Source organism: Convolutriloba macropyga, chromosome 6 (genome assembly GCF_964194025.1).
Source record: "Convolutriloba macropyga chromosome 6, txConMacr16.3, whole genome shotgun sequence".
NCBI classification, from domain to species: Eukaryota; Metazoa; Xenacoelomorpha; order Acoela; family Convolutidae; genus Convolutriloba; species Convolutriloba macropyga.
This window is the reverse complement of record NC_134473.1, coordinates 24,842,566-24,866,911: the sequence shown is the minus strand read 5'-3', so window position 1 is coordinate 24,866,911 and position 24,346 is coordinate 24,842,566. Positions and strand designations below refer to the sequence as shown.

General features: G+C 38.3%; 1 protein-coding gene across 1 annotated transcript in view; it reads left to right on the top strand.

The window, feature by feature from the left end:
- The first annotated feature begins 1,433 nt into the window (after positions 1-1,433).
- LOC142341592 (uncharacterized) overlaps positions 1,434-24,346 on the top strand; it is a 46,708-nt gene continuing 23,795 nt past the window's right edge. The window contains exons 1-4 of the mRNA XM_075392662.1: positions 1,434-1,528; positions 1,595-1,738; positions 16,765-16,884; positions 17,099-17,260. Coding sequence (XP_075248777.1) covers positions 1,442-1,528; positions 1,595-1,738; positions 16,765-16,884; positions 17,099-17,260 — 513 coding nt within the window. The 5' untranslated portion in view covers positions 1,434-1,441. The remainder of the gene's footprint in view (positions 1,529-1,594; positions 1,739-16,764; positions 16,885-17,098; positions 17,261-24,346) is intronic.

Genomic DNA, 24,346 nt, shown 5'->3' with positions numbered 1-24,346 from the left:
TTCCAGTGCAGCCTCTTGAAGTAATTCTCTATACTGCTTCAAACAACAATAATCACGCTGTTTTCGTCTGGAATTAATGTGCCTGGTTACCTGGATTGCCAAAATACCTGTTTTCAGCAAACTTTTTACAATACCAGGGGCTCCCTTACGTGTACAATACACAATAGCTTGAAAAGGGAAACTGTTTTGCTGCAGGTACTGCACCAGGTCGTTCGGGTCACAATGATTGAATTTGAATCTGTGTTTTGTAGTTGTGTTGTTGATAGTCTCGTGCCACAGTACTAGATCTGTCCGGTTTCTAAGGCTTCTGCTATTTTCTATTAAAAATCTGACGTTTTTCAGTATGTTTCTTGAGTTCGGGTTGAGACTCAGGCCGGAATTGATGTGATATGGGGCGACAGTCCTCTCTTGCCTTTGTAAGTCACTTTGTTCAATGCGTAAGAAAGAGATGATGCCGCTAATTTGCGCATGGATGCTCAAAAAACTTGTTCTTCTTTACTTTGATCTAAATTAGATGAAACTGTTCCAACCACTTGTAAAACTGCATTGGTTGCTGGCTTTTCTTTGAAATCAGAGTTGCTCTTTATTGATAAATTTATGCTTAACAATGAAATCCGTCATCTGAATCAGAAGGAGGCGCTCAAAAGTTTTTGAAAAACCTCGAAGTTACAGAAATTGGTCGATGATTTATGATATCCCGTTTATCACCATTTTTGAAAATAGTGTAACATAGGCTAGTTTTATTTTAGTTGGGACGACTGGGACAATAAATCCCTGGAGAACAGCGAATCCAAAACAAGAACGGCAATACCCTTATGAGAAGTTACTTCCACTAACCACTTTTCTCATTAGCATTTCTGTACTTTCGGAACCGATTCTTAAAATTGTTATTCTTGTTCTTTTTTCAAACCAAGCGATTCATATCTGCCACGAAATGCAATTCATCAACTTGTACCTAATTGGGTGCTTTGGAAACCAGCGAATCGTTTACGGATCCTGGTAATGTTTTGTCATCGGGAAAACTAACCGTTATTCCGGCGAATAAAAAAGGTCCACAATTAAGAGACAGCTCATTAAGCCGCTATTAAAAGAAAACTTCCCAATTGATGACAATACTAAACTGGTCTGAGGCTTATAATGCCGTTTCCGGTTTATAAACTTATGAGATCATGATTCCCTCAGCGAAAAAATTTCGCAACATTGTTCGTGCGACTTCTGAACCACTTTTAAGTCATCAGAATTAGTTTTTCAGTTTTTACACCGAATTAGACGGCAATTGAAATTAAATTTGTCAAGAAACAGAAACTTTACAGCGGATGCCACTCCATAAAAAATTTAGCCAAAAGAGTTCACTTAAACAAAAAGAGTCGGATTATGCTCAACCGATATCTCCCCCTTTTAAATGTGTTTTGACTGCAAAATTGCTTTGTTCCAGAAATGGATGTCGACAAGGTATAAAACAGTTTTCAAAGGAATGGCCATGGAAAAAAGAATTGCTCTTGAATGTGGAAATCTCGACAAGGCGGAGGTAAATTTGGGAAATAATTTGAGGACGTTGTTCGTTAAATTACAGCTCTAATTGTTCCGCTTTTAGGTGACGTCCCTGAATCTTGACCATTGCAAATCTCTACAAATATGTGGGCTGACAAAAGATTTTGTTGCTTTGGAAACGCTGAGCTTAATTAACAATGGCTTGACGTCGTTGGAAGGATTTCCTCCTTTACTGAAATTGAGAAAGGTATAAAAACCATATACGATAAAAAAAAACCATATAAAGGTATGAAAAAACTAAGATTTTCAGTAGCAAATTTTCTCGTGCTCAGTATTAAAAATCAATTTTGCTCTTTTTAATGTTTAATAGCCGCAAAGCAATATCTAAGGTTATTATTGGGCTTTTAATGGAGCACTGTCTGTTTAAGATCTGTTCATGCAATTTCATGATTGTTGAAGTCAAATTGGAGTGAGGATTTTGGTCATGCAGGAAATGGTGCGAAAATGCAAGTGGTTTTTCGACGTGATTTTGTTTTTGCTCTAATTCCAAAATAGTGCGAGAAAAGTGTTTGAACAAAAATTTAGCTTTCGCTGGTGGTTTTTTGTTCTCTTGCGGCATTTTGACATTGATTTTTACTATTTATTCTGTTTTTTACCTGATTATTTTCTGAACGATTCTCCCAATCCATTCACAGTCCACTCTGGCTCAAGTTTTTTTTGTTTAGTCAATGAATTTTCTTTGAATTGTGTCAGGACTTGTCCTGCTATGTTTTTTTTATTTCGTCAAGATTTTTGGTACAACCATATGCCGCCACAATCGAGGAAGACGTATTAATCTGTGGAGTGTGGTCGTTTAGGACTGATGGAATTAAGTCCAGCCTTTTGGCTACCTCTAGTGGTCTTTCCCACAGGTCAATTAACTTCAGGTCCGTGGTGTTTTTACTGCAATTGCAAATGTGGTTTACAACATGTGGTGCTACATCACATTTGGGACAGCGGTTATCAACATTGTCACAGATCCTACTCAAGTAAAACTTGAGCAGGGGACAGTTTCCAGCTCTCAGTTAGGATAGTTGGATACGTCCTGGTATGTTTTTTTGTCAAAGATTTTCGTTACAACCATATGCAGCCACAATCTTTCTGCTTTTTGTTCATTCGTTCCTATAACTTAGACTGAATTGCATGCGTGACTTCATTTTTCACTCGTAGTGCAGTGAGTTTTCTTCATTCGCGCGACTTACCTCGCTCTCCAAAATGACTTCATCTCCCAAATTGAATGTTATTTCAAGAAGATAAGGTCAAGTGAGTGCATCGGTGTAATTGAAGGTTATTTAAAAGCAGCTGATAGAAGCTGTAATAAGTTATAGATTCTTTATCAAAATATACCATCTCAACGTATATTTGCGCGCTTACGAAATAACGTTTGAAATTGCCCGGTTCAGAATTAATCAACTAGCGCAATTTTCCGTAAATTGTCGTCAAATTTACTCATTTTTTGTTGTCGGCTGAAAGCCCTGTCGTACAATACGGCTGTTACCCTCTTCTCTTGTGTAAATCACCGTTTGTATATCCTTCTATAATAGTCTTATCACAAAAGAAGATAGCTTTGATTGGCATTGGTTCAAATGTTTTTGAAAGTCAATGCAAAGTTATCTGGAAAGCAGGACGCAAGTTTTGAGAGTTTCTAATTCTGTGATTGGAAATGTTCTAGTTATGAAAGGATTTGCGAGGATCTGGCCTCGTACCCGGTTGTTTTTCAATTATAGCCGCGAAGCGATAGCTGAGGCTATTATGGCCTTTTCTTGGCTTTTTTCTTTCATTGTTGTTATAGCTGTCGCACAGTGCTGCGATTCGCAGGTAATTATGGCGGAATACAGGCGCTTATTGCCGTTTTTAACCGGTACCCTAGTTACATTTGTATCACAACAATAATAGTTATATTAATAGTAGTGTGTGACTGCCTATCCACAACTTGCTTGTGATGCGGCGACCTTTCTGCATCTATGCCGTGGTGAATGACATGCGGTCCCCGCGTTAGGGGGACACGGAGTGGCATCGTCAACATCAGGGGCGAGGAAGCCGGATTATTCTGTGGAGTGTGGTTGTTTAGGACTGATGGAATTAAGTCCAGCCTTTTGGCTACCTCTAGTGGTCTTTCCCACAGGTCAATTAACTTCAGGTCCGTGGTGTTTTTACTGCAATTGCAAATGTGGTTTACAACATGTGGTGCTACATCACATTTGGGACAGCGGTTATCAACATTGTCACAGATCCTACTCAAGTAAAACTTGAGCAGGGGACAGTTTCCAGCTCTCAGTTAGGATAGTTGGATACGTCCTGGTATGTTTTTTTGTCAAAGATTTTCGTTACAACCATATGCAGCCACAATCTTTCTGCTTTTTGTTCATTCGTTCCTATAACTTAGACTGAATTGCATGCTAGACTTCATTTTTCACTCGTAGTGCAGTGAGTTTTCTTCATTCGCGCGACTTACCTCGCTCTCCAAAATGACTTCATCTCCCAAATTGAATGTTATTTCAAGAAGATAAGGTCAAGTGAGTGCATCGGTGTAATTGAAGGTTATTTAAAAACAGCTGATAGAAGCTGTAATAAGTTATAGATTCTTTATCAAAATATACCATCTCAACGTATATTTGCGCGCTTACGAAATAACGTTTTAAATTGCCCGGTTCAGAATTAATCAACTAGCGCAATTTTCCGTAAATTGTCGTCAAATTTAGTCATTTTTTCGTTGTCGGCTGAAAGCCCTGTCGTACAATACGGCTGTTACCCTCTTCTCTTGTGTAAATCACCGTTTGTATATCCTTCTATAATAGTCTTATCACAAAAGAAGATAGCTTTGATTGGCATTGGTTCAAATGTTTTTGAAAGTCAATGCAAAGTTATCTGGAAAGCAGGACGCAAGTTTTGAGAGTTTCTAATTCTGTGATTGGAAATGTTCTAGTTATGAAAGGATTTGCGAGGATCTGGCCTCGTACCCGGTTGTTTTTCAATTATAGCCGCGAAGCGATAGCTGAGGCTATTATGGCCTTTTCTTGGCTTTTTTCTTTCATTGTTGTTGTAGCTGTCGCACAGTGCTGCGATTCGCAGGTAATTATGGCGGAATACAGGCGCTTATTGCCGTTTTTAACCGGTACCCTAGTTACATTTGTATCACAACAATAATAGTTATATTAATAGTAGTGTGTGACTGCCTATCCACAACTTGCTTGTGATGCGGCGACCTTTCTGCATCTATGCCGTGGTGAATGACATGCGGTCCCCGCGTTAGGGGGACACGGAGTGGCATTGTCAACATCAGGGGCGAGGAAGCCGGATTATTCTGTGGAGTGTGGTTGTTTAGGACTGATGGAATTAAGTCCAGCCTTTTGGCTACCTCTAGTGGTCTTTCCCACAGGTCAATTAACTTCAGGTCCGTGGTGTTTTTACTGCAATTGCAAATGTGGTTTACAACATGTGGTGCTACATCACATTTGGGACAGCGGTTATCAACATTGTCACAGATCCTACTCAAGTAAAACTTGAGCAGGGGACAGTTTCCAGCTCTCAGTTAGGATAGTTGGATACGTCCTGGTATGTTTTTTTGTCAAAGATTTTCGTTACAACCATATGCAGCCACAATCTTTCTGCTTTTTGTTCATTCGTTCCTATAACTTAGACTGAATTGCATGCGTGACTTCATTTTTCACTCGTAGTGCAGTGAGTTTTCTTCATTCGCGCGACTTACCTCGCTCTCCAAAATGACTTCATCTCCCAAATTGAATGTTATTTCAAGAAGATAAGGTCAAGTGAGTGCATCGGTGTAATTGAAGGTTATTTAAAAGCAGCTGATAGAAGCTGTAATAAGTTATAGATTCTTTATCAAAATATACCATCTCAACGTATGTTTGCGCGCTTACGAAATACTGTTTTAATTTGCCATGTTCAGAATTAATCTACTAGTGCATTTTCCGTAAATTGTCGGCAAAATTACTCATTTTGGGTTGTCGGCTGAAAGGCCTGTCGTACAATACGGCTGTTACCCTCTTCTCTTGTGTAAATCACCGTTTGTATATCCTTCTATAATAGTCTTATCACAAAAGAAGAGCTTTGATAGGCATTGGCTGGAGTTTTTTTGAAAGTCAATGCAAAGTTATTTGGAAAGCAGGACGCAAGTTTTGAGAGTTGCTAATTCTGTGATTGCAAATGTTCTAGTTATGAATGGATTCGCGAGGATCTCGCGTCGTACCCGGTTGATTTTTAATTATAGCCGCGAGGCGATAGCTGAGACTATTATAAGCCTTCTCTTGGTTTTCTATTTCGTTGTTGTTATAGCTGTCGCACAGTGATTCAATTCGCAGGTAATTTTGGCGGTATACAGGCGCGTATTACCGTTTTTAACTGTTACCCTATGTATATTTGTATCATAATAATATTAGTTATTTTAGTAGTAGTAGTAGTAGTAGTAGTAGTAGTAGTAGTAGTAGTAGTGTGACTGCCTATCCACAACTTGCTTGTGGTGCGGCGACCCTTCTGCATCTACGCCGTGGTGAATGACATGCGGTCCCCGCGTTAGTGGGGCCAGGAGGGGCATCGTCAACATCAGGGAAAAGGGGCGAGGAAGACGTATTAATCTGTGGAGTGTGGTCGTGTAGACTGATGGAACTAAGTCCAGCCTTTTGGCTACCTGTAGTGGTCTTTCCCACAGGTCAATTAACTTCAGGTCCGTGGTGTTTTTACTGCAATTGCAAATGTGGTTTACATTATGTGGTGCTACTTCACATTTGGGACAGCGGTTATCAACATTGTTACAGATCCTACTCAAGTGAGAGTTAAGCAGGGGACAGTTTCCAGTTCTCTGTTAGAATAGTTGGATACGTGTAGTTCTTGACTGCCTTTGTTCTTCTGCTATCTTTGGTTGAGGTGTACCTAGTTGCTTGCTCTCTTTGTTCAACTGAGTATAGACCATGTGTCGGTGGTTACTTCTGAACGCGTTTTGGTAATCCTTGCGATTTAATTGCTCTTTATTGTTTGTATGTTGCTTCACGCGGTCCATTTATTTATTATTTAGGTATCATTTAGTGTCAGTCTCATTGGACGACAACTGGTTGAAGAGATTTCGTGATCAGCATGATGGCTCTGATAGCTGCCGGCTCAGAATTGCTCCGCTAAGATTACTGTGGGTGATTTGACTGGCAGCTTTTCACCCTCCTTTTACAAGTCATTGATGTCAGACATTTTTACACAGCCAGTAAATGTGCGAAGAGCAATGTTTTCAGATAAGTCCAGCTTTCAGAGAGCGTTTGCAGATGGGTCCAGTTTGTATTGCTGATTTTGGAAGGCCAAATGGGAGGACGGTTTTTCAGGAAGCTCCGACCAATAGCTTTGTAAGTCACTGAGAGTTTCTTGTGCAGCCCCAGTCGCTACCATCTTTCTCAGCATGTTATTGCGCTTTTGTAATTTCTATGGTGCTTTTTACTTGTTCTCGAAAATTGAGCATACTGTCGAAGGGAACAGAAAGTACTTTGACTTTGGACTTTACTGGTGTTGGTGAATTTTTGGTGGTGAGGTCTGGGTCAAACTCGGCCTCCTTGCTCCAGGTTTTGAACACAGTTGCAATTGATTTTTCAGCAGATAACTTAAGTTTTCTTGATTCTAGCCAGTCGTGTGAAATATTTCAATGGTAAGAGGAGTGCAATTGCACTGAAGCTTTTAGTTTCGTGTTTTTCCCGGCCCCCTGAAGGGGTATAACCCTGTCAACTTTCGAGATTTTCAGAATTTTTGCACGGTTTACAAATGTTTTTGGTGTGTGATTTATCAGTGCTATGGGCCCAGATGGTGTAAGTGGTTTGGCGCTATTCGATCTGGGCCCAGCGCCTTGCTTTTCTTTGTGTCTCTTATAGCTTCCTTCACTGTCCTTTCACTCTTTATTGTGTGTGGTGCCTCACGTGGTCCCTTTAAGAATCATTTAATGTCGGTCTCATTGGACGAAAACTGGTTGAAGAGGTTGTTTCATGATCAGCATGATGGCTCGGATAACTGCCGGCTCAGAATTGCTCTGCTAAGATTACAGTGTGAGCTTTGGCAGGCAGCATTTCACCCTCATTCTACAAGTCATTGATGTCAGACATTTTTACACAGCCAGTAATTGTGCGAAGAGCAATGTTTTCAGATAAGTCCAGCTTTCAGAGAGCGTTTGCAGATGCGTCCAGTTTGTATTGCTGGTTTTGGAAGGCCAAATGGGAGCACCGTTGTTCAGGAAGCTCAGACCAATAGCTTTGTTAGTCACTGAGAGTTTCTTGTGCAGCCCCAGTCGCTACCATCTTTCTCAGCATGTTATTGCGCTTTTGTAATTTTTCTTTGGTGCTTTTTACTTGTTCTCGAAAATTGAGCATACTGTCGAAGGTAACAGAAAGTACTTTGGCTTTGGACTTTACTGGTATTGGTGAATTTTCGGTGGTGAGGTCTGGGTCAAACTCGGCCTCCTTGCTCCAGGTTTTGAACACAGTTGCAATTGATTTTTCAGCAGGTAACTTAAGTTTTCTTGATTCTAGCCAGTCGTGTGAAATTATTCAATGGGGAGAGGAGTGCAATTGCACTGAAGCTTTTAGTTTCGTGTTTTTTCTCGGCCCCCTGAAGGGGTATAACCCTCTCTACTTTCGAGATTTTCAGAGTTTTTGCACGGTTTACAGAAAGGTTTTTGGTGTCAGTGATATATCAGTGCTATGGGGCCCAGATGGTGTAAGTGGTTTGGCGCTATTCTATCTGGGCGCAGCGCCTTATTTTTCTTTGTTTCTCTTATAGCTTCTTTCACTGTGTTCTTTCACTCTTTATTGTTTGTGTGGTGCTTCACGCGGTCCCTTTAAGTATCACAAGTCATTGATGTCAGACATTTTTACACAGCCAGTAAATGTGCGAAGAGCAATGTTTTATTGCGTTTGCAGATGGGTCCAGTTTGTATTGCTGATTTTGGAAGCCCAAATGGGAGCACCGTAGTCCAGAACGCTCTGACCGATAGCTTTGTAAGTCACTGAGAGTTTCTATTGTGCAGTCCCAGTCGCTACCATCTTTCTCAGCATGTTAATGCTTTTTTGTAATTTCTCTTTGGTGCTTTTTACATGTTCTCCAAAATTGAGCTTACTATCGAAGGGAACAGCAAGTACTTTGACTTTGATCTTTACTGGTTTTGGTGAATTTTTGGTGGTGGGGTCTGGATCAAACTCGGCCTCTTTGTTCCAGGTTGTGAACGCAGTTGCACTTGATTTTTCAGCAGATGACTTAAGTTTTCTTGATTCTAGCCAGTCGTGTGAAATATTTCAAGGGGGAGAGGAGTGCAATTGGTCTGAACATTTGTTTCGTGTATGTTTTTTCGCGGCTCGTGTAGGGGTATAACCGGGTCAACTTTCCAGATTTTCGGAATTTTTGCACTGTTTACAGAAAGGTTTTTGAAGTCAGTGAGATATCTCAGTGCTATGGGGCCTAGATGATGTAAGTGGTTTGGCGCTATTCTATCTGGGCCCAGCTCCTTACTTTTTGTGTCTCTTATAGCTTCTTTCACTGTGTTCTTTCACTCTTTATTGTTTGTGTGATGCTTCACGTGGTCCCTTTAAGTATCACAAGTCATTGATGTCAGACATTTTTACACAGCCAGTAAATGTGCGAAGAGCAATGTTTTGTCGCGTTTGCAGATGGGTCCAGTTTGTATTGCTGATTTTGGAAGCCCAAATGGGAGCACCGTAGTCCAGGACGCTCTGACCAATAGCTTTGTAAGTCACTGAGAGTTTCTATTGTGCAGTCCCAGTCGCTACCATCTTTCTCAGCATGTTATCCAAAATTGAGCATACTATCGAAGGGAACAGCAAGTACTTTGACTTTGATCTTTTCTGGTTTTAGTGAATTTTTGGCGGTGAGGTCTGGATCAAACTTGGCCTCTTTGCTTCAGGTTGTGAACACAGTTGCACTTGATTTTTCAGCAGATGACTTAAGTTTTCTTGATTCTAGTCAGTCGTGTGAAATATTTCAAGGGGGAGAGGAGTGCAATTGGTGTGAACATTTTTGTTTCGTGTATGTTTTTTCGCGGCTCGCGTAGGGGTATAACCGGGTGTCAACTTTCCAGATTTTCGGAATTTTTGCACTGTTTACAGAAAGGTTTTTGGTGTCAGTGAGATATCTCAGTGCTATGGGGCCTAGATGATGTAAGTGGTTTGGCGCTATTCTATCTGGGCCCAGCTCCTTACTTTTCTTTGTGTCTCCTATAGCTTCTTTCACTGTGTCCTTTCACTCTTTTTTGTTTTTTGGTGCTTCAAGCGGTCCCTTTAAGTATCATTTAAGTATCATTTAGTCTCGGTCTCATTGGACGAAAACTGGTTGAAGAGGTTGTTTCATGATTAGCATGAAGGCTCTGATAACTGTCGGCTCAGAATTGCTCTACTAACGTTTAGTGTGAGCTTTGGCAGGCAGCATTTCACCCTCATTCCACAAGTCATTGATGTCAGTCATTTTAACACAGCCAGTAATTGTGCGAAGAGCAATGTTTTGTTGCGTTTGCAGATGGGTCCAATTTGTATTGCTGATTTTGGAAGACCGAATGGGAGCACCGTAGTCCAGGACGCTACGACCAATAGATTTTTAAGTCACTGAGAGTTTCTCTTATGCAGCCCCAGTCGCTACCATCTTTCTCAGCATGTTATTGCACTTTTCTAATTTCTCTTTGGTGCTTTTTACATGTTCTCCAAAATTGAGCCTTTTATCGAAGGTAACAGCAAGTACTTTGACTTTGATCTTTTACTGGTATTGGTGATTTTTTGGTGGTGAGGTCTGGGTCAAACTCGGCCTCCTGGCTCCAGGTTGTGAAAACAGTTGCACTTGATTTTTCAGCAGATGACTTAAGTTTTCTTGATTCTAGCCAGTCCTGTGAAATGTTTCAAGGGGGAGAGGAGTGCAATTGGTCTGTAGCTTTTAGTTTCGTGTATGTTTTTTCCCGGCTCGTGTAGGGCTTTAACCCGGTCAACTTTCCAGATTTTCGGAATTTTTGCACTGTTTACAGTAAGGTTTTTGGTGTCAGTGAGATATCTCAGTGCTATGGGGCCTAGATGATGTAAGTGGTTTGGCGCTATTCTATCTGGGCTCAGCGCCTTGCTTTTCTTTGTGTCTCTTATAGCTTCTTTCACTGTCCTTTAACTCTTTATTGTTTGTGGTGCCTCACGTGGTCCCTTTAAGTATCATTTAATGTCTGTCTCATTCGACGAAAACTGGTTGAAGATGTTGTTTCATGATCAGCATGATGGCTCGGATAACTGCCGGCTCAGAATTGCTCTGCTAAGATTACAGTGTGAGCTTTGGCAGGCAGCATTTCACCCTCATTCTACAAGTCATTGATGTCAGACATTTTAACGCAGCCAGTAATTGTGTGAATAGCAATGTTTTCAGGTAAGTCCAGCTTTCAGAGAGCGTTTGCAGATGGGTCCAGTTTGTATTGCTGATTTTGGAAGCCCAAATGGGAGCACCGTAGTCTAGGATGCGCCGACCAATAGCTTTGTAAGTCACTGAGAGTTTCTCTTCTGCAGCCCCAGTCGCTACCTTCTTTCTCAGCATGTTATTGCGCTTTTGTAATTTCTCTTTGGTGCTTTTTTACATGTTCTCCAAAATTGAGCATACTATCGAAGGTAACAGCAAGTACTTTGACTTTGATCTTTACTGGTATTGGTGAATTTTTGGTGGTGAGATCTGGGTCAAACCCGGCCTCCTGGCTCCAGGTTGTGAACTCAATTGCACTTGATTTTTCAGCAGATGACTTAAATTTTCTTGATTCTAGCCAGTCGTGTGAAATATTGCAAAGGGGAGAGGAGTGCAATTGGTCTGAAGCTTTTAGTTTCGTGAATGTTTTTTCCCGGCTCGTGTAGGGCTTTAACCCGGTCAACTTTCCAGATTTTCGGAATTTTTGCACTGTTTACAGAAAGGTTTTTGGTGTCAGTGAGATATCTCAGTGCTATGGGGCCTAGATGATGTAAGTGGTTTGGCGCTATTCTATCTGGTCCCAGCGCCTTGCTTTTCTTTGTGTCTCTTATAGCTTCTTTCACTGTCCTTTAACTCTTTATTGTTTGTGGTGCCTCACGTGGTCCCTTTAAGTATCATTTAATGTTTGTCTCATTGGACGAAAACTGGTTGAAGATGTTGTTTCATGATCAGCATGATGGCTCGGATAACTGCCGGCTCAGAATTGCTCTGCTAAGATTACAGTGTGAGCTTTGGCAGGCAGCATTTCACCCTCATTCTACAAGTCATTGATGTCAGACATTTTAACGCAGCCAGTAATTGTGCGAATAGCAATGTTTTCAGGTAAGTCCAGCTTTCAGAGAGCGTTTGCAGATGGGTCCAGTTTGTATTGCTGATTTTGGAAGCCCGAATGGGAGCATCGTAGTCTAGGATGCGCCGAACAATAGCTTTGTAAGTCACTGAGAGTTTCTCTTCTGCAGCCCCAGTCGCTACCTTCTTTCTCAGCATGTTATTGCGCTTTTGTAATTTCTCTTTGGTGCTTTTTTACATGTTCTCCAAAATTGAGCATACTATCGAAGGTAACAGCAAGTACTTTGACTTTGATCTTTACTGGTATTGGTGAATTTTTGGTGGTGAGATCTGGTTCAAACTCGGCCTCCTGGCTCCAGGTTGTGAACTCAATTGCACTTGATTTTTCAGCAGATGACTTAAATTTTCTTGATTCTAGCCAGTCGTGTGAAATATTGCAAAGGCGAGAGGAGTGCAATTGGTCTGAAGCTTTTAGTTTCGTGTATGTTTTTTCTCGGCTCGTGTAGGGGTTTAACCCGGTCAACTTTCCAGATTTTTGGAATTTTTGCACTGTTTACAGAAAGGTTTTTGGTGTCAGTGAGATATCCCAGTGCTATGGGGCCTAGGTGGTGTAAGTGGTTTGGCGCTATTCGATCTGGGCCCAGCGCCTTGCTTTTCTTTGTGTCTCTTATAGCTTCTTTCACTGTCCTTTAACTCTTTATTGTTTGTGGTGCCTCACGTGGTCCCTTTAAGTATCATTTAATGTCTGTCTCATTGGACGAAAACTGGTTGAAGGGGTTGTTTCATGATCAGCATGATGGTTCGGATAACTGCCGGCTCAGAATTGCTCTGCTAAGATTACAGTGTGAGCTTTGGCAGGCTGCATTTCACCCTCATTCTACAAGTCTTTGATGTCAGACATTTTAACGCAGCCAGTAATTGTGCGAAGAGCAATGTTTTCAGATAAGTCCAGCTTTCAGAGAGCGTTTGCAGATGGGTCCAGTTTGTATTGCTGATTTTGGAAGCCCGAATGGGAGCACCGTAGTCTAGGATGCGCCGACCAATAGCTTTGTAAGTCACTGAGAGTTTCTCTTCTGCAGCCCCAGTCGCTAGCATCTTTCTCAGCATGTTATTGCGCTTTTGTAATTTCTCTTTGGTGCTTTAATTTTCTCCAAAATTGAGCATACTATCGAAGGTAACACCAAGTACTTTGACTTTGGACTTTACTGGTATTGGTAAACTTTGATGGTGAGGTCTGGGTCAAACTTGGCCTCCTTGCTCCAGGTTGTGACAACAGTTGCTCTTGATTTTTCAGCAGATAACAAGTTTTCCTGATTCTAGCCAGTCGTTTGAAATATTTCGGTATGGAGGTATTTTGTCACGTAATTTTTCAACCGGTGGGTGAGATGTAGTTAAAGTTATATCATGAGCATAAGACGTGATGTTTATACCTGTCTGTGGTAGAGGCACCTTGCTCATGTAGATGTTAGAGCATTGGCGATGATACACCAATTTGGGGGAAACCCTGTTTGACTTTTCTCCACTTTGATTTAATTTTATTATATTCTACGTAAGAAAATCTGCCCTGTAAGTATGAAGCGACCCATCTTTTAGTGATGTTCGGTAGTGGTGCTTCGAGTATGTCTCTTATAAGTATGTTGTGATCAACCTTGTCGAAAGAGGCGGTGAGGTCTAAGGCTACTAGTAGAGTACGGTCGCTGAGTTTCTTTTGATTAAGACATTTTTGTATATTGTGGGTGACAATGTTGAGAGCTATTGTGGAGTGCTCAGGTTTAAAGCCATGCTGATGTTCCTTTAGTGGATTTTTTATAAAGTCACTCTGTAGGAGTTTTTCTGTTGGTTTTTTAAGGGGGAGAGCACTGCAATTGGTCTGCAGCTTATAGTTTCGTGTATGTTTTCCGGCTTGTGTAGGGGTATAACCCGGTCAACTTTCCAGATATTCGGAATTTTTGCACTGTTTACAGAAAGCTTTTTGGTGTCAGTGAGGTATCTCAATGCTATTGGACCTAGATGCTGTAATTGGTTTGGCGCTGTTTTGTCTGGGCCCAGCGCCTTACTTTTCTTTGTGTCTCTTATAGCTTCTTTCACTGTGTTACACTGGCATCGGTTTCCAGTTTTCGTATTGTTCTTAGTTTGTTTCTTTTTTTGTTATTCCTTTTTCTTGGGGGTGTGGAGTATATTATTGATGAAAATTTTGGCGCATTTTCTAGGATCATGATGAGTAGTTTTCTTAGCGTCAAATTATATGGCTGTTTGCAGGTGGTTTCGCGTTACTTGACGAAAGTCCTTTTACTCTGCTTTATAGTTTTAGCAGTTACCTCTGTGAATGAGTGTTTGTACAAACTCGATCCACTTTTTGCGCTTTTGACTTTGAACAATTTATTTCAAGGTTTAGTTGCGTTATTTTGGTCTTTGATTTTCTACTCTTTTCAGAAAGCTTTGCTGCTTCGCTGGGAAAATCTGATATAACTTTTTTAATTCTTACTTGTGGGATATGCCTGCCAGCCGCTGCGTTTATGGCTTTCCTTAAGGTCTTTTCCGCTTGGTAGACATTTCTTTGCCTTTTTTGTTTCTTCAATTTTAATTCAATGTCTTAAAATTTGCCCAGATTTGAAAATTTGTGTCATTTTTTTTAGTTTTCATCACCCTTAAGAGCCACATGACCTCCTCTAGGGGTTTGATAATAGTTTACTGAAAACTTCTAGAGATAATTGATTGTTTTTCAAGATTTTTGTATCACGAATTTGAGCAATTTTTTAAAAAAATTTTTTCTAATTGTTTTTTGAATCTTCTTGAAATTTTTTCCGGCACAATGGTCCTTGGGAGCTCCTCCAAGGTATGATAAAAAGCTGTTGCATAGATTTTGAGGTTAATGGAATGGTTATCAATATTTAAATGACTTAGCATTTTTTTGGTTAAATTTATTTTTTCGAACTTACAGAAAAATATGCTGCAAGTTTATGGATCTTTATGAGCCAGTGAAACTATTTAAAGCTTGAAATAGGGATGTTAGATGTTCTCTTGAGATGATGAAATTGTTTTGAAGATTTTAATATCTTGAATTTTAGCAAGATTCCGTTAAAGTTTGCTATTGTTTTCAAAATTGTTTGTCCTTTTCTGAGTTTAACAATCATTACTCGCCAACGAAACTTTTTTAGTCTTGCAGATGGGTCACTTGACAGAACTCCAGAGACAAAAAATGGCATTGAACTTTTTTTATTTCACTCCGAAATCTGGAAACTTTTCTTCTTTTTTTTCTAAATTTTAAAATATCAGTTTTTCGATTTGATTTACTAACAAGGCTAGAAAACTAAAAGTTGCAGAATCGAATCACTCTAAAGCTAGCCTCACTAAACCGTGCCTAGCTACTGACGAAGCCAACCGCTCGCCGGTTGTTTGAAAGCAATTCGCGCGACGCTAGTCGGTTATGTTATTAATCTATTTGTCGTTTATTTGCCAAATTTTGTAGCATAAGTTATTACGGGTAGTTTTTCTCTCGGTTTATAAAAACATTTTTGGACTTAAAAAATGGATAAATTGACATCCCATTAGTGGATTTTGTGAAAAAATAAAACTCTCAGAAAAATCAAAGATTTTTAATTGTTAAGGATTGATTTTTCTTTGAGAGGCGAGAAAATTGCATCCTTATATTTAAGTGTGGACAAGTTTCCCTTGAGATTTTGATTTCCACTTTTTTGTTTATAAAATTTTTTCAACTTCGAATTTTCCGAAAAAAATTCCAGTGTTTGATCTTTAATTGTGCTCTCAATTAAAGTTTGAAGCAATTATTGTAAACGTGTTGCTCTTTTTTTCTGCAATATGTTTGGCTTGACCGTTCTGATTTTCAGAGTGACTTTTCCTCGCTTTTTTGTTTTGCGTGATCTAAATTTCTCTCTCATTCCTAACTTCAAGCAGCTCAACTCAATTGGCGGCAGTTCTCTACTAAAATGAATGGTGCGCCTAAATTAGTGTATTTTTTTCACTTTCAATTTTATTAGTTTTTATAAAGGTATATAATAACCTCTAATGACGTCATTTAATGAAGCCCCCTTAGTGAATTTAGTTTTTCTCCCCTCCAAGTAATAGATTCGAGCTTCCTCTAGTCGTCTGAGAACAATTCTTCGGACGTTAGTTGGTTATTTTTTACTTTATAATCACAAAAAAATTGTGTTTGGATGGTTATTGGGACTAATCTAAGATGCTACAAGAAGCCCAGGAAATTTCGAAGGCGAAATACATAGTCGCTTCAGTCTAAGTGGTCTGGAGCATGAAAGTAAGAACGAGAAATGTGGCGAACTTCAAAATTTTTAGGCTTTATTTTTGCTCAAGAATTGCTAATTGATTTCAAGAGCTAATAAAATTTTAAGCGATTTTCAAGCAGACCACTAATCTATTTCCTGCCGTAGAATATTGACCGGCCAAAATGATAGAAAAATTGTGGTTCGTTGAGTGTAAGCACATTGCAGGAAAATGTTGGAATCATATGAGATTTTGAATTCTTATTTCTTTCAGATGTTTACGGAATATTTATCCAATACCAAATATTTGTATTCAATCTGAGCCGTTTACCTAATCAGATTGATTGTATATATGCGAGAGCTTGGAAATAAATTTGTTTGCTGGACTTTTTACGTGGAATTTTTGAACAAACAAAGTGAAGCATTATTTCAATTCTTTTAAGTTAATTTTTTAAAAACGTTTTTAGTGTATACCAAGATACGAATCTGTCTGATTGGCCTTTTAGGCCAATTTAGGCCTTTTTATTATTCTGAGAACATTAAACTTAACTATCTCTTTGAGAAATCAATAAAATGAAAATGATTCCTCAATAATCGATGATACTTTTCAATGATACCATTTTATCTCCGCAGAACATATCAATCGGACAAAATTGGCTGAACAGAAGTCGGGCTGGTATGAAAATTTGGAGGGGTGGAAGATTGACTGTTGTGAAGTTTTTTGTTTTAGCTAGAGCTTGCTGATAATTTTTTATCCGGGGGCTTTGAAGTGCTTGAAGCTTGTCCGAACTTGCAGAAAATCAACCTCAGTGGCAATAAAATTAAAGACATCGAATCCCTGCGTCCGTTGGTGAGTTTTTATGAACTTTAAATTTTATCACCCCCCCCCCCCACCCCGGCCAGTCAAATTTTTAGAATGAAATCAGAAACTAGAGGCTCCTACAAGGAGCAGTTAAATATTTCAATATCTCAGTAGCTGTTTTTGCTTATCTAAATATGATTAATATCAGTTTTGCGGTGCAGTTTTTAATAGCAATGTTTCTGTGTAATCGCTTATTTTGCAGAGCAAGTTGTCCAATTTGGTGTCTCTGGACTTGTACAGCAATGAGATCACCTCCTCCGAGGCATTCCCCCATAATGTGAAGCAGATCCTTCCCAATGTGCAATCCTTCTGTGAAGACGAATTAGAGGGTCTCTCAAGTGGAGACGAAGACGAGGATGATCAGGTCCGAATCTTTATAATAATTCACAATGCCGAAATTAACTACTTAGTTAAGCTGGATTTTTTAAATAGCCGCGAAGCTATTATGGACATCGTTGTTTTTTACAATTCAAAGAATTTGAATTGTATTGGTGCGACGTCTTTTTTATAGCTGCGAAGCTGTAAGCTGAGCGTAGCTATATTGCGGTGCTCTTGGTTCTTTGGTTCTTTTTTTGTTTCGCCGTCTGACGTTCTTTTTTCGTTTTACATTTGTTCACACAGCAAAGCTGAAAAAGTCATATTTTCTGAATGACTTCCTCTCACTAACGGCATTTGCGCGCGTGACGTCATTTCTCACTCGCTTTAGCGAAAGTTTTTAGGTTATTTGCGTGATTAGATTTTGATCATACGTGACTTACCTCACTAAATAAAATGACTTTTGCACTTTAAAACTTAAGTTTAATTTGAATTTGTTTAAGGTCAAAGGAACTCCTATGTGCAGTGAAGGTCCCTAATAAGAGGCTTCTGTGGAATGAATTTGAACAAGCTTTATTAATTTATCGCTGAATGTTTTTTAGCCTAGTTTTTTTGAACGGCGTCGATTTTTTTTTGAATTTAGATCTGTATCTGTTTATCTCTTTTATATGGCACGCAGGTCTGTTCTTTCGCAGCTATTCCGGCAATCTGCCGGCTATGTTTTCAAGATCTGTTCACGCTTTCGGCTTTTTCACGTCAGTGAGAAGTCAAATTAGAGTGGTTATTTCGTTCACAATGAAATAGTAAAAAGAGAGAAAAATCGAGTAGGTTTGAGGCGTGAGTTTTAAAAAAAATACTTTGAGGAGTGAGAAATTGGTGTTTGAACAATTTGGCCCTTTTTGAGATAGATTTTTTTTTCAGGTGCGTCAATTTGACTTCTGTTTTCAGAGTTTCCTCTCCTTTAGTGCTTTTAAGACGGTAAATATGTGTTCTAATTGTGCCTATTTGCCTTTGCTTGAGTTCATTAAGGGGCAGCTAAAACTTTTTATAACTTTGCCACTATTTGTTGTCATAAAATATAAGATCATTTTAGATTTTGCCCTTTAAAATTATCTGTTGTCTTATCACTTAGTATTATCAATGACAGTCTGATTGGTTGCTAATGAGGCATAAAAGAACCTAAATATTAGATCGAGTTAGTAGCTAGTGATTTTAATGGCTTTGACACTACTTTTTCTCAAGAATTTTGAGTGAATTTTTGCGTTTTGCAAGTCTTTTTGTACTTTTTGATGTCTTATCATTTAATCTCATTGGGACAGGTCTCTGATGCTCCTAATAGGGCTTAAGTTTACCGATTCAATCGTTTTTGTTCAAAGCTAGTGCTTTCTATTACTTAGACACTAATTGTTCTAAATAATAATTATCGATTTTTTTTGTTTTTCTTTTATGTTGTCGTCTTAACTCTTAGTCTCATTAATTGCTCTTGAACGTGTGTGTCTTTTTAATGCAAAATTTTGATTTTTACGCCCTTGACTTTTTGCGTTTCGCGTGATCTAAAACTCTCCCAAGCAGCTGAACTCAATTGGCGGCAATAAAAGTCAAATGAAAAGTGCGCCGAAACTGGTATCATTTTTTACTTTAAATCTTTATTGTGGTATATGGTAACCTCTAATGTGTTTATTTGAAGCCCACTTTTAAGGGACTTATAGGTCCTATTTAGGCTCCCCTCCCTCCCTCCTCCCCCCACCCGACTGAAGCAGGCTGAAATTGATTAGAGCTCCCACTAGTCGTTCGAGAGCAATTGTTCCGACATTTTGTCGGTTATGTTTATTGACAGGTCTCATTGGTTGCTAAAAAGGCTTCAATCAAAGCCATTCATTTCAATTCATAATTATTGTTTTTTGTGACCTATACGCTTGTTCATTTTTTAAAAAAAATCTTTATTTTTTTTAGATTTGCTAGTATTTGTACTTATTGCTGTCTTATCACTTTATCTCGTTGATGACAAGTCTCAACGGTGGTCATTGTGGACTCAAATATTTGGTGTAATTGTATGCTTTAGTAGCTGCTGTGATCTGTGACCTTTATACTAAGTGTTCTCAGAAAGTTTCAGCGAGTTCTACTGCGATTTTTGTTTGTTTTGTCATTTGATATTACTAGTGAGAGGACTCAGACATTTATTGACAGGTTGCTAATGATAAATAAAACTAAAATGAGGTCATACTAGTTGTTTTTTGATGTTGAACCTGTCTTATCAAAAAATGAGATGAATTTTTAGTCTTGCTTTTTTGGTATTTTTGTGTTGTTTTGTTGCTTAGTGTCATTAATAATAGCTCTCATTTAACTTTCGAAGTGGAGTAAATTATTTTCAGGTCACAAAGTAATACAATTCTTTGAACTGTATTTCAGGGCTTGTCATGTTATGTTTTTTAAATTCGTTGTCTCCATTGATTATTGTTGCGACCTGGCTTCTTGCAATTGACTTTTTCAATGACTTCAGTGACTTCTTCTGCTTTGCAGTCAAATCTTTGTGCGTGACGTCATTTCTGCTTTTAGGTCAACTGCTTGACTTGCCTCACTCAATAAAATGACTTCTGAACTCACTTGTGGAATTCTCAATTTTATGAACTCTTACTAGTTAAAGATCAATAGTGCGCATCTAAGTAGTGCCAAACCTATATGCCCTAAGTTTTGAGTATTAGTCTTGAGTTTTGATTTTGAATATCATTTTCGAGAAAGCTTATTAGAGCTTTTTCCTTATGGACCGTATGTGTCATAAAATTGACATTCCGAATCAAACCCAAAAAACTCCAGTGGTCTATTAATGGTTTGGTGGTCGATCTGTCTATCTTATTTTTTTAGTTGTTTCAATTCATGGAAGGCAACAAGCTTCTATCGCGGCTATTTTCCGGCAGTCTACTGGCCATGTTTAAAAAGAGGTGCTTTAGTGAACTCGGCGAATAATTCAGGGATAAGGTTAACAACGGATTTATGTTTCATGAATTTTGAGTCACTTAAATTGCCTGTTTGAAACACCAAGAAATGTATCTTTTACAGAAAACAACTCACCATCTACCTACGAGAGCCTATTTAAACTTAATTTTTAATCCGTTCACTCCACGAGTTTAGTTCGAATTACTTAGTGGAGTTCTTTGGGATTAAAACTTAACGCATAAATATAACGTATAAATATCCCTAGCGTATCGCATAGTATTTTTGTATAGAAATTCGGATCTTTTCCGTTTGTACCCTAGCTTAGTGGGCACATATTGTTTGCCCCCCCCCCGACGCACGTGCCATGTTCTTACATAATTTTTCTATGTAATGACATGTGCTCTGTAAGTGGGGGCGCATAATGTACTGGGGGCACAAACAGAAAAAGATCCGAAATTTATTTGAATAAAAATGAAATGGTAATAGGATAATAATTCCAACGACAACCTAAAAATTATTTAGATCTTTTCCGTTTGTGAACCCCCCAAAGCTTATTGGGTGCATATTATTTGCAACCCCCAGATGCACGTGCCATATTTTTACATAATGATTTACTATGTAACTACGCTTGCTCTGTAACTGGGGGGTCGCAAAACGTACTCGGGGAGCACAAACGGAAAAGATCCGAAATTCAATAATTTTTTTTATTAAGGTGTAGGTTTCTTAACTTTGCAAACGTTAACAACAAAACAAGAAATCAAGCAACTTTATAAATTAAAAAATTAAATAAATATCGGGTGCTCGGAAAAATGATATTTTGCTGCTGTTTGCATCATAAATTGTTTTATAAGGTTTGATTGAGTCTTTACTGTTTTTTCGATTTTTTGGATCGGATTTTTCTAAATGGTTTTCCCAATCCATTCATAGTTCATTCTAGGCCTAGTTTTTTGTTCGAACCAAATTTCCTTTTCTGGCTAGTGGTTTTTTTGTTCAAATGCGGCATTTTGTCTTTGATTTTTTTGTTTTTCATCTTTTTTTTTAAATTTGTTTTCCCAATTCACTCATAGTCCGTTTTATGTCTATGGTTTTGTTTAGTCAATGAAAATTCTTTGATTTGTACGTCAGGACTTGTCCTGCTATGTTTTTTACAATTCAAAGAATTTGAATTGCATTGGGGCGCTGTCTTTTTTTTTAAGATCTGTTCACACATTTTCATGATTTTTGAAGTCAAATTGGAGTGGTGATTTTGGTCACGCCGAAACAGCAATTGGAGCAAAAAAGCGAGTGGTTTTGCGGCGTGAATTTTTAAAGTCGAGTGAGAAAACGGTGTTCGAACAAAAATTCGGTTTCTCGGTAGTGGTTTTTTTGTTCACATGCGGCAATTTCACTCTGATTTTTACTGTTTTTTCGATTTTTGGGATCGGTTTTTTTTTCTATTTAGTTTTTCCAATCCATTCACAGCTCATTCTGGACCTAGTTTTTTGTTAGAATCAAAATTACATATCTCATTAGTGGTTTTTTTGTTCTCCCTAGCAGCATTTTGACATTGATTTTCTGTTTTTTCAGCTGATTTTTTTCAGAAATGGTTTTCCCAATTCACTCATTGTCCGTTCTAGGTCTAGTTGTTTGTTAAGTCAATGAAAATTCTTTGAATTGTACGTCAGTACTTGTCCTGCTATGTTTTTTTACTTCGTCTAACAAATTTTTGTTTCGTCTTACCCTGACTTCTTGGAATTGACTTTTTCAATGATTTCAGTGACTTCTACTGCTTTGCAGTTAAAATCTGTGTTCGTGAGGTCATTTGTCAATTGCGTGACTTACTTCACTCAAAAAAATGACTTCTGAACTCACTTATGGAACTTTAAATTTTATGAACATTTACTAAATAAAGGTCAATAGTGTGCATCTAAGTAGTGCCAAACTTATATGCCCTAATTCCTGAGTAATAGTCTTGAGTTTTAATATCGAAGGTTAATTTTGAAAAGCTCCATTAGGGTTTTTTCCTTGTAGAGCAAATGTGTTTGGACCAAGTAACAATAGTTGCATGTTAAGGGATTGCATCGTCTTTAAAATGGAGGTCTTTTTCATGGCCGGTTTGATTTAAAATTCCACCTATAAAATTAGTTGCTCTTTTCTCTCTTGGTTTAATGGAATTTCAGCCCAGTTAAAGGAAGGCAATCTATAAATTCCATTTGGGAATTTCTTATTCAATTGTTGTTTTGCAACATGCTGGAATATTGTTAAAAAAAATTCGTCGCTTGATTAAAAGGTTGTAAACAAATATCTGCATATTCCAATTAATGACGCCAAGTTTTACCATTTGAGCTGAGTGGGTTTGTAAGTTTAAGTATAAATAATTTTCGCTTACTTTCTTCTTATGAAGTCCACTAGTGAAAATATAGGATGCTCTCAGGATTGTTTTCTTCATTCTGGTTTTCTATTTTTATTTCTGAATTTGAGTTGCAATGCCATCGGGGCTCGGCATGGTGCTGCGAGTCTTCTTAGGTGTTTATGGAGCTATTTTCTTTGTTTTTCTCCGTGGTGTGCCCTTGTCATTCCTAAATAAAAATGTCTCCAGCGCCTCGTCTATTTATATTGCAATATTGAGTGGAATGGTAATCGAAAAAGGTTGAGGTAAATTGAAGCAATTTGAACTGATTTCGTTTTGCAGGGTTTCTGATCTTGTTTGGTTTGATGTCTCCATTGTTCTCTAAGATTGTTTCCTTTTTCGAATTTGTATTAAATTTTTTTTGATTTTTCTCTATGACATGAGTCAGGTCCTCAAATATTTTCCAAGGCAGCAGAAGTCTGCGGAACTGTATTTCGGTTCTCGAATTTAAAATTTAAACCGCTCTGCCCGAGAGAGGGTCAATTGGGGTCCTCTTTTCTTTGCGTGCTATTATGCACGTCTTGCACATGCAGTGTTTTCTTTTTTTTTTTGTCAGTATTTTGCTGCGATTGGTAGCATTCTTGATGAATACTGTCGTTTCTGGACGACACAAGTCAACAACCGAAACCTGAATTGCGTACTCTTCTGCATCAACTGAAATTTACAGATCCAACTGACAGTGGAGCAGTTTTAGTGACTTGAAATTGCGATTTGTAAAGCTATGAAAGCTAAGTTGATCCTCCGGCTATGTCGATAAATGCTATTTTATTTTCGGCATGAGACAGCATTTTTCATAAGAGATAGCATTTTTCATAAGAGATAGCATTTTTCATAAGAGATAGCTTTTTTCATAAGAGATAGCATTTTTCACAGACAGCATTTGTGATCAGACTGAGGATTTCATTTTTCTTGATCAAATTCATGTTGATAATTAACTGACGCAACATCTATGAGCTATTGCATTGTCGATTGCTGTATCTTTTGGGTATTAAACCTTTTTTCAAGCTGCTGCCATTTTGATTTGATGCAGTTGATTTTCTTTTGTTCTGAATTATTGCTTCGTTTTGTATTATCTAGGGGACTTTTTAGTGGACTACTGGTTGCAAAATTTTTGGATACTGGTTGCAGGTTTTTATTTTTTTTTCTGTAGAAAACGCCTCATGAGGAAAAAGATATTCATGCTGTCTCTTCTGCCAGCAAATTATACTGATTTTTTGTCGCAGTTTCGTTTTACTGGAATTTATGTCTAGTAGATACTCTACCGCTTGGGTCTTTCACAATACGATCCTACTATTTGTCTCCTTGCTTCACCTTGTTGTATTTGATTTACGTAAATTCTCATTGAAAAGTTTCTATCTCATTAATAGCCGCCTCCGCTTCTCAGCCAGCTATTGTAGTGCTTCAATTTTTTTAAAATAAAAAAAATTGAATTATATTGGGGCGCTGTCTTTTAAGATCTGTTCACACATTTTCATAATTTTGAAGTCAAATTAGTAGTTTTTGGTCACGCCGAGTTGGGATGTGGAGCGAACAAGCGAGAGGTTTTGCGGCGTGAATTTTTTTTGCACTAATTTTAAAGTAGAGCGAGAAAACGGTGTTTGAACAAAAATTCACTTTCTCGCTAGTGGTTTTTTGTTCACTTGCGGCATTTTCACTTTGATTTTCACTGTTTTTTTAAATTTTTTGGATCGGATTTTTCTCTTAAATGGTTTTTCCAATCCATTCTTTTTCATTCTAGGCCTAGTTTTTTTTTACTTGAACCAATATTTTTTCTTGCTAGTGGTTTATTTGTTCACATGCGGCATTTTGACA